Genomic DNA, 11,230 nt, shown 5'->3' on the forward strand with positions numbered 1-11,230 from the left:
GACATTTTCTGCTCTGATCTGCATGTAAATTACACATTTAAACTGTTAAATATGTTCACTTATACATCTGATGGCCAGAAAATAGCAATCAGTGGGCTATAAATATGCAGTTTTTGAAAAAAATACACACAAAACAGTGAAAATGGTATATTGTTTGGTTTTATCCTCATTTTTAACGAAATTGCAATAAATTTGTCATTTTCTATCAAATTCTAATCAAAGTAGCCCATTTCCACCATCATCTGGCCAGATTTCAATTTTTACCAATGTCATCTTATAGGTTATAACACACTAAATAGTTGTTGTTCTTTATTTTATATAAAACTGATCTAATTCCAATGATTGCAGCACACATCAGGACCCATTTTAACTGTCTGTAACCTACATTTTCTTGAAGAATATTGTCAGTACTAACGAAAAATCAAAAGAAAAGTGGGGGTCATGTTTGATGCCAGAAAAATAATTTCAGTCAAACACACAAACTGCAAAATCAGCTAAAAAATGAGACCCCAAATCATACTGGTGGTGTATGATTTAAGTTTCCATGAAAAAGTTTGTAATGTTGCTATTTCATTATGAAAATGCTACCTACATGTCAAGCATAGCTCTGTCATGTGATTTTAGCAACAAAGAAAAAAGCATAGAAAATAGGGAAAATAGCTCTACAGAGCAAAAAATCTGAGGACTATTTGTATCCGCCATTATGCGACTACCATTTTTTTCGCGCCATTTTTCTTTTTAGTGTCTGTATGCCTATTCTCGATATCGACATTATTAGGTGTCACCCCGGTATAGAAGTACTTCCGGGTCGTTGTATCCTAGAAAGTAGTTCTTTGAAATTTTGAAGTTCCCAATTTAACGCTAACCCTACTTTGACACGTTAAATTTCAAATGTATTTATTGATACTGTGTACATTTTTTGTCCTTTCTGATGTCTTTAACAGTTGTTTTATATGTGTTTTTCAGGATTACATTTCTGTGCGGAAGGATTAAAAAACTACACCAGACTGGTGGCCATGACAGATGTCAGTGGGAAATTTAAACATGGACTAGATACTTTGATGTGTAGCAAAAAAGTTTATCGTTGGTGGTGGTGTTTTTCTGTGATATATTGACTGGGATAGTATTACTCTTCAGAAATACAGAGCTGTCAATGCTGCAATTTTGTTGTGAAATTCACAATCCATGTCCAAACGTGCTTGTTTTACTATACAGCAAAGAAGGAGAAATTGTACTGGGCCGACACCTATATGGCAAATTCAGAATGTGGAATATCTCAGCAACCATAGGGTTTACAGTCATGAAACTTCACACCTAGAAGCTGATAACAATACAAATCAGTGGCTAAAAGGATATTTCCAAGGTTTATGAAAATTTAATTTTATGCAAATTTTAAAATATCAGTAGTTGAATTTTCTTTGAAATTTGAGTAATAGTTGTCTCCTCTTGATTTGTCAGTTTTCTACTATATTGCAAAGACACTGAACAAGCAGGAAGCTTTAAAAAGGCTATATAAAAAGAAGACACATAGTTTTTCACTTTAATTTTAAGAAAAAAAAAATAAATTTAAATTTCTTAAAATTAAAAAAAAAAAAATTCTATTTCGCATAGCGTCTCTTTTCCGAAGAATTTATAAGTATATATATGTGAACATATTACATAGTGCCGCAATAGACCGTGGATGAACAGTGTCGTATTTATGGAAGCTGTACATTTTGGACCGGATGGGTTTATAAATGAGGCTATAGTCGGTTTCGTAACAAGAGTCGGAGAGACTGACTGCTTGTCGGGTCTGGATCTCGAATCGGTCACGGTGTTACTACACTGATGTTAAAGCCAGTCAGCAGGCGTCTCATATATGATATAAAGAAATTGCGTGATTGTTCGTTCTCTTGCGTATGAGACGCATAACTAATATTACACGAAATAATTATTTTCTCATTTCAATCAAATTCAATGTGCTACCGGCATTTTGGCATTGAAGGACATTGCTTACCGGTGTGCCGAGTGCATTTGTCGGCATTATTAATGTATAACAAGTTTTAGGGCATTGGTTGTATTACAGGGAATTACATGGAGGTTGCTTCAGTTTGATAAAATAGTTGTAGTGGTTGTTGTTGTTGTTTGTGTATTTTTTTATTTATTCATTTGTTTTTTCAGTTTAGAACATATTCTGAGCTTTCAGCTTCAGTCCGCATCAGGCCATCGTCAGATACATTCTGCCTTGAATGGGATGCTTCTATTTTGATTTGCTTTTCAGGTTTACAACGCAGGTCTGTGTTACTAAGAAACTATTTAACCTGGCTGATTTCCTGGGTCGGCCTCGTGCAGTTTCCTTAATATGTATTTGTCCTGGTACCGACTGGAAACATAACTTGACGGTATTTGTATTTAAGTTTTGCTCGATTCATTCTACTTCATTCTTTAGATGGGACTTTTCCTGTTGGGACTTTTATCCATGTTTTTCTGTATGTTGTTTATTCATAGCATTTATGTGTTTCAGTTCTTTTAAATGTGCATTTCAGATACTTTGTTGTCTGTGCTGAAAGAGGTTGTCTGGTAATACTTATTTTAATATTCATTTCACTATTTCAGCTAACATATATGTAGAAAATTATTCAGTGGCAGTGTTTTAATGACAGGCTTCCTGTAAAGTTCCTGCACCAGTTGATATCAGAATGATAAAGAAATGATAGATGGTACCAATCTGTGTATATTATGTCACTTTCTTTTCTATAGGTGTTCCTGATCACACTTAGAACTATACACACACACACACACTCAGTTGTTTCTCAAAAAAGGCCGACACCGGTTCACGATCTTTCTTTTGCCATTTGCAGGCGATGAATTCCATACGTTGGAAGGAATTTAGAATCGTACAACCAGTCAGCAGCTACACATAAACCAAACCAACCTATTAAGTCGAACGGGCAGAAGCTGTGATTCCCAGTGTAACACCGCAGACTGACGGCTAGTTTTCGGTAAGCGATTTACATGTTCCACCGGCACATTTCCCTCTGGTCCTAATGTCTTTAGTCAGAACTAACTGCTTGACAGTTTCACGGGTACCCTGGCTCCAGTTGGAGTTCTTGACCTTCCGCACTTGCCTGCTTCCAAGATGGCGCGGATCGGCTTTGCATTTGACGTTTCAGGCATTGCCCGGCTTAGTCGAAGAAATAATTCATTTTAAGATAGGCTGTGATGTATTGATCTGTTTTACTTCCAGTAATTGTCATAAATATAATCACATATTGGTCTTTGCTTGTGGGTTCTGGTCTTTCAATCATTAAAATGTTCATTTTTCTGCAATGTATAGTGGGTAAATTATGCATTTTTTACTAAAAATTGCATATTTTTAAAGTAAATACTCATTTTGATACATCATTTTACAAAATAAATAAACTTAAAGTCACATAAAACATACTATAAGCATTAACTAGTGATATCACAGTTGATTTCATGAAAATCTGATTGAAATTTTCAGAAGGAAGACAAATTTTGTAATGTGCTTTTTTTCTTCAAAATTCCGGTTTCCGAGCCAATTTCTCCGCAGAGTAGGTCTAATGTTTGAAATGTGTCTGCGGTACAAAATTTTCTTTGCGATGACAATGTCTTGTGTAACTTTTCTCGCAAAAAAGTTACAAGATTTTGTGGGAAAATTTGGCTAAATTGAAAATTTGATAAGATTTAGGTGTCACCCCGGTATAGAAGTACTTCCAGGTCGTTGTATCCTAGAAAGTAGTTCTTTGAAATTTCGAAGTTCCCAATTTAACGCTATCCCTACTTTGACATGTTAAATTTCAAATGTATTTATTGATACTGTGTACATTTTTGTCCTTTATAGCGGTAGTGTTCAGATAATCATTTTTTCAAGTTTAAAAAAAAGAAAATGAATAAAAAAAGTATTGCAGATTATCATAAAACATTGTTGTAATTAAGATGTAGCCAAAATATCCTCAAGGTTTACTTTATTTTTGAAATTTTATCTTTTATTCTACACTGCCGCTTCCGTGGCTCGATACCGAAGGTGTGATATTATTCGCATTTTTTCAAGATAAAATGTACGCAGTATCAATAAATACATTCGGAATTTAACATGTCAAAGTAGAGATAGCGTTAAATTGGGAAATTCAAAATTTCAAAGAACTACTTCCTAGGATACAACGACCCGGAAGTACTTCAATACCGGGGTGACACCATATGGTCAATAGTACAGCAACCCGTAATGTACCGTACTGTACCGTACAATGTACCCTTCCATGCCAATTCGGTAAGTTAAGCAAGTAAGTAAGTAAGCAAGCAAGCAAGTTTTATTTAAAGTCGGCAATGGTTCAGGCAATAAAACATAAGCTTATACGAGTCTTTAAACCAACTGTTAACACATAGTGTATATGTATGCATCTATCTATGTTCGCATTACCAACTTTTAGTAAAGCGGGACAGCTTTACCTATCATAATCAAAGCCTTGAAATGTCTGATGGTTGCGGGTTTTTGGTAGATTTATTTTCTGTTTAAATGCAGTCTATGAATATACATGAATGAGAAACAAATTCAAATTTAATGTGCCCCATAAAATAATCTAAGATGAACTCTGCCTGACCTAGCTTGTGATCTAACCATGGGCTGGAATACCTTATCATTGATAGATCTTATATACTCTAAATGGTCAGTGTAAGTGGGTACAGGTTGAATAAGAACTGCTTGTTCATTGATAATTCATCTGCATTGTTCATGAATGGGACTATTTTGTGTAGCACATGAACATCCTTTGGATGTGATTCGGAATAAAATAAAGATGCTATATAATTGTCAGAAATACACTTGTTACTTTAGTAGCAGGATAAACCCGCAACCAAAAATCAATAAAACCTGGTATCCAATATCCAATATCAGTGCTACCGGACGCATTCGTCGATTTCCGTACTAAGTGTTGTTGTTGCAGTAAAACGGGGAAATTATCGATAATCGAATTGGTCATTATCTGATGCATTTGCAGGCGGATTGTAATTAAATGAAGTTTTAATTAACATTAAAGTGAAAAGCGGAACAACGTTAAGTCGTATATAATCCTTTTTTAATTGCCAAATAAAAGTAATATTTAAGAATATGAATAATTCATGTTATCTAAAATATTTAGAAAGCGTTACATGTTATACATCTAAAACATAAATTTACTGTTTTGTGTAACAAATTTCGGTTGGTGTTATTATTTATCCGAGCAGTCTAGATAAAAATTCACTAATATCATAAAAAGACAAGAAAAAGTATGAGAATGCAATAACACTAAAATGAAAGTACTTAAAATGCCGTATATGTAATTTTTCTACTGACTGCTTGTCAAACTGATTTTTGTAGCGAAATGCATATTATATAAATATTCCTCAAGCTATCTGCTTAGTGATTTAAAAGAAATGATTCGAAAAAGATTAGCATATATAAGAATCAGAAGAATAATTAAAGATACTTGAAATGCCAAGACTACAATGTATAAATGTATAAAAAATACAAGAGTAAATAGTAAACCCTTAGCTTACATCAAAATGGCTTACTAAAATAATCACCAGAAGGCTTCTATGACCAATAAAGTTTGTTTGTTTGTTTTGGGTTTAACGCCGTTTTTCAACAGTATTTCAGTCATGTAACGGCGGACAGTTAACCTAACCAGTGTTCCTGGATTCTGTACCAGAACAAACCTGTTCTCCGCAAGTAACTAAGTAACTGCCAACTTCCCCACATGAATCAGGGGTGGAGGACTAATGATTTCAGACACAATGTCTTTTATCAAATAGTCACGGAGACACAGAATGCCCTTATCTGTTCTTTGTAGGAATATCAGCCTAAAGTCCTGTTGCAACTAATATTATAAGCCACAAAAGACTCTTAAAATGCCACTAGAGTACTATGACCGGGGCCTTCAATGCCTTTCAATATATCTAGCTAAAGAATGCCTTTCTTTTGCTTTAAAATTGACTACTTGGCACTGTCGTCCCAAAGTCCAAGCTTGACTAGTGCAACAAATAATTAATTAAATAATTATTTATTTTCGATGTGTCTCATTCGAATACCAACAGCGAACTGCCAGTCATCTAAAGTGAAGCCAAGTCCTTTGACTTGCTTCTTGGTCTGCGCATGCGCTAACATACTTATCCAGTAGAAGTTCTTCTAGAAAATGCGTATTACTACTGAACATAACTTTGTAAAACGTCCACTGATTGGATAAAAATACTTACTTTCATTTCTAATGAACGCCGTCCTGACAATGACTGATTATACATGTACGTATATACGCAAACAATATGCATTTATCGATACATATTAATATAAAGCTTTCAACAACGAAAGTGCATCATGAACAAAAAAATTATAAATGATTTAACGCAATATGAATGCAATCAATGCTATAATTTACTCCAAATACGTACGATAAGTTATTGAACAGCATAATAAAGAGGAAAGCACTACGTAGCTCCTATTGAAAGCAGTTTTCTTAAAAGGCAGCAATTTTAAGGAACGATGTAATAAGAGTATCAGGCATTTTGTCACACTACCCACGCCTCCGGGTTCATGCGTCCCGCATGCCCGTATAACATTACGCTCGACTTAACAAATGTAGAAGACGAGACAGAATATCAAAGGCTTTTACTTTAAATCTGTCTTACTGAATTTCACTATACACAAAGTTTTTATAGTTATTTAACGATTACTTGCAAAACGAAACATAATGTTTTAATTTGACATGGCAATAAAGATACTTTAAACTCGAAACTCAGAAGGTCAATAAACTTGAATATTTTCAGGTTTTTGTTTTTGCAACAAAAAGTACGTAACATTTAGTAATTAACGAAATATCATAAACTGTCAAAATCTCAACTCCTTGGCATAGCCAAATCAAACCTTGAACTTTTAACTCATATAAACATTTAATCCCTATGCCAGAATGGCTTAATCCTTCTCCTTTGACTACATACTTCTTTATTTTGCATGTCTTCATCATTTACCTGTATGCTAGACTCATTGTTGATTATTTCTGCATCAACTGTATCTTCTTGTAATTCCTCAAATTCCATTTCATTCTCACCTTGTAAATTCTGTGTCCGTGCTTTTCGCATTCTGTCACAATGTATGACCTGCGTAATGCCTTCTCTGCCACAATTAACTTTGTAAAGAACATCAGAAATCTTTTCACTCACCTTTAACGGACCTCTCCAGTATGAGGTAAATTTTGAAGAGCAACCTACCTGTTTTACAGGGAAGAAGACATAAACTAAATCTTCTGGCTCAAACTTCTCATATGAAACCCTAGTATTCCTATACGACTTTTGTCTACTCATTGACCTACCAGTACTTTCCCTAACTGCACTGTGACTATTTTCAAGCGTCTCTTGTAATTCCCACACCCACTGATTTACAGGAATGGATTTCGTAGTCGGGAGCATTTCAAACATAAGGTCAAGTGGAGTTGTCGTTTCACGACCTAACATTACTAGGGGAATAGTTGGTAGTCTCATGAAAAGATGACCTATATGCCATCATGACGTATGGGAGATGTTCATCCCATTTGGTGTGATTTTCGTCCACAAACGTGCTTAGCATTCTTGCAAGTGCTTTTTTGAATCTTTCGACCATTCCGTCGCTGTGAGGGTGATATGCCTTGGTTCTGGTCTTTTGAATTTCCAAAGTTTGCACATTTCTTTGAAAAGACCACTCTCAAATTGTTTCCCTTGGTCGGAATGAATTTTGCTGGGCACACCAAACCTGGCAATGACTTCTTCGACTAATAGTTTTGCAATTGTCGAAGCCTCCATGTTTGGCATTGGGAAACTCTCTGTCCATTTCGTATAATAGCACGAAATAACTACTTTATAGTTACTGCCTCTCTCTGTTACCGGTAATTCCCCAAGCATGTCCAGTGCGATTCTTTCCATAGGATAGCCTGAACAAATTATCTGCATTGGAGCCATTTTAGTCTTCAATGATGCTTTTCTTTTCTAGCAATATTCACAACCTAAGACGTATGCTTCTACATCTTTCCTCATCCCTGGCTATTATTCGTTCGAACGTCTTCTTAATACTTAGGTGTGCTGCGGTATTAAATCATGTGAAAACCTCAGACTTTACTGTATTTTGTGTTTGTTTTGTGATCTTTCCATTCGCGGATCAATTAGTTATTCTCTACTGTGAAGAAAGCGTACTGACCATAGAGGGTTTTAAGGAAGTAACTTTCGCTTGAAATGTCTGTAGCAGTTGGGTTTTGGCCATTCATAACCAATGCTTTCATAATACTTATGTCCCTATTTGAGTCCTGAGATTCAACAAGACCTTCGATGTCAGGAGGGGTTTGTGACTCTACAGTGACTGATCTGATATGGCCTTCTTCTAGTTCTGTTCGGCCACACTGTCCACAATGTATTCTACTGAGTCCGTCGGTATTACTATGTAGTCTACCTCGACGATATTTTATGTCGAACTGGAATGATGATAGGATTTCCAGCCACCGGATAATTTGACCTTCTGGATTTTTGAAATTCATCAGCCACCTTAGACTACCATGATCCGTTCTGATCAAGAACTTTTTGCCATATAAATACTATTTAAAGTACTTTACCAGATGGAGCAAAGCAAGAAGTTCTTTGCTTGTAACGCAGTATCTCCGTTCTTGTTTGGTGAGAGTTCTGCTTGCATATGCTACAACACTTTCAATTCAATCAATGTTTTGAGAAAGGACACCAGCTATAGTTTGATCACTAGCATCACTGTCTAAAATGAACGACTTAGTGAAGTCTGGATGATTGAGCACTGGAGCATAAATCAACTTTTGTTTTAAAGATAGGAAAGATTGTTCACACTGCTTTGACCATAAACCTTTTGACCTTTTTCTGTAAGGTTGCGAAGAGGTTTTGCAAGTTAAGAAAATTTCTCAATGAACCGACGATAATAGGAACAAAAACCTAGAAATGACCGCACCAATTTAAGAGTAGTGGGTTGAAGCCAATTTTTCACGGCTTCAATATTTTTGGGGTCCGTTTTGATTCCTTCTTTTGATATAACCTAAATTCTTAACTTCACAAGAAAACAGTTGGCATTTTCTTGGTTTTAAATTTAAACCAGTTTCTTCTAGTCGTGTGAAGACTTTATCCAAATTCTGGACCATCTCTGAAAATGTTTTTCCTGTCACTATTATATCGTCTAAATAAATAATATAGATTTCCCAATTTAGACCCGCCAATACTTTTTCCATTAAACGCTCAAATGAGGCAGGAGCATTACAGAGTCCAAATGGGAGGACTTTAAATTCGAAAAACTCTTGCCCGGACATAAAGGCCGTTTTCTCTCTGTCTTTTGGATCTACCTCTACCTGCCAGTATCTGCTGTTCAAGTCTAAACATGAAAACCAGATAGCACCGGACAATTGATCCAATGAATCGTCTATGAGAGGTATCGGATACGCGTCTTTTACTGTGACGTCATTGTATTTTCCATAGTCTATGCAAAACCTTTTGGTACCATCTTTCTTTTCTATCATAACAATTCCGCTTGCCCAAGACTCGAAGACAGTTGAATGACAACTTGTTCTAGCATGTTTTGAATTTGTTTCTTTGCTGCTTCCTCCTGCATGTGAACTGGCATTGTTCTTAAAAGTTGTTCGATGGCATGGGAATTTCCTATATTGATATTATGTCTAATAATGCCCGTCCTACCAATGTCAGTATCAGTCTTGGAAAATGTATTAGAGTGCTTTTTTAGAAGATCAGCTACTTGACGAGATTGTGCCATTGTAAGCCCTATAGTAGCTATTTGATAAACATCTGACAACTGTTCTGGGACTTGATTTGGACGTATATGACTTTGTGTCTTTGCAGTAACCGGGGATATTTGAGACACGAGGCTTAAATTGGCAATGTGTGTACCTGGATAGTATTTGTCAGTTTCCTGACTTGTATTCAGTAACCTTACAGGAACGGTATTTTCGGCATGCACAAGTGCTTTAGATACTAGGCCCGTATTCCATTTATTGAAGTCATGTAATGGTTCTATAATACTAAGTTCATTTTTCCTTGAAGGTGGTATAGAAAGCTCTCCAGTAACTATCAATTCTGAACTGGGGGGAAATGTAACACAATTCTGCAATAGTACCCTGTAGCAGCCTAGCTGACCAGTCTGTACTATTTGACAAGGCGTACCTTTTACAGTAATAGTGTTTGTGTGAATGTCTAATTGGCAGTTATTGGCTTTCACAAAGTCTAAACCTATAATGCCATCAATATCTATCTCAACAATGAGTACCTCTGTAATTACATTCCATTGATGTAAAAAATAACTGATGTTTTGCCTAGAACGTTCAAATGATCGCCAGAAACTGCAGAGATTTGTGTATTGGAATTTTCCAAAGAAGCTGTTTTTCTGTCCTTTATCAGATCCCATGTTTTGAGAAAGTAAAGTTAGTGTAGCACCGGTATCGACCAGGCATTCGAGTGTAATATTATTAATGCTGCACTTAAGAAAGAGCCCTGCTCCGAATGATGCGATATTTCGAAGAGGGCCTTTTTGTTTTGATGAGCTAAATGTTCTAGAGTTCGCCTTTTGTGGACACGTATTAGCTAGGTGTTGTTCAGACCCGTATGTATAGCATTTCCTTTTATTTTATTGGTCCGGTGTTTGAACGAGTTGAAGGCGGTTTAGATGACCTATCTTTCCATTCATAGAATGCCTTACTTAAGTCATTTACAGTCTTTTGAAGTTTTTCAAAATCAAGGTTATTTTCAGTGTTTTGTATTGTAGGTGCTTTTTGACTGGAATATTGTGAATCTATGTTCTCAGAAATGTTCCTCATAAAGCCTTGACTTTCCATATGCTTTCTTTCGGCGCTATCAAAGGCATCAAGTTCAACAGCATGGCGCACAGCGTCATTCAAATTAATAGGTCGTGCTTGCTTGACAAGTAGTCTCATATTTGAAGAAATCAATGCATCTATAAACTGTTCTTTAGAAAGAGTCTCTCTTACGTCGGCGGGTGCTGTTTGATAGGCTAAATTCGTTAGCCTTCGAATGTCTTGTCCTAAAGCTGCTGATGTTTCGGAAGCCCTTTGTCGACGTTCTCTTAATTGCAGTCTATAAAGTTCAGTCTGGTTTGGAGGAGCAAAACGCTCTTGCAATGCCTTTATCAACTGGTCATTGCCATTAGATTTCTCTAAATTACCAAACACACCCTGTGCTTGGCCCCTTAAAGATA

The 11,230-nt window shown here is 35.9% G+C and overlaps 1 protein-coding gene across 1 annotated transcript; it reads right to left on the reverse strand.

Moving 5' to 3' along the window:
* Positions 1-9,520: 9,520 nt before the first annotated feature.
* On the reverse strand, positions 9,521-10,423 carry LOC128552444 (uncharacterized). Its single transcript, XM_053533485.1, has one exon. It carries the CDS (start codon positions 10,421-10,423, stop codon positions 9,521-9,523), a length of 903 nt encoding a protein of 300 aa, XP_053389460.1.
* Between the last annotated feature and the right edge of the window lie 807 nt (positions 10,424-11,230).

Source organism: Mercenaria mercenaria, unplaced genomic scaffold (assembly GCF_021730395.1).
Source record: "Mercenaria mercenaria strain notata unplaced genomic scaffold, MADL_Memer_1 contig_2807, whole genome shotgun sequence".
Classification (NCBI taxonomy): domain Eukaryota; kingdom Metazoa; phylum Mollusca; class Bivalvia; order Venerida; family Veneridae; genus Mercenaria; species Mercenaria mercenaria.

What these genes read in the sequence shown, in the direction of transcription:
- LOC128552444 (XM_053533485.1), bottom strand. Translation starts at nt 10,423, where the DNA reads ATGGGATCTGATAAAGGACAGAAAAACAGCTTCTTTGGAAAATTCCAA.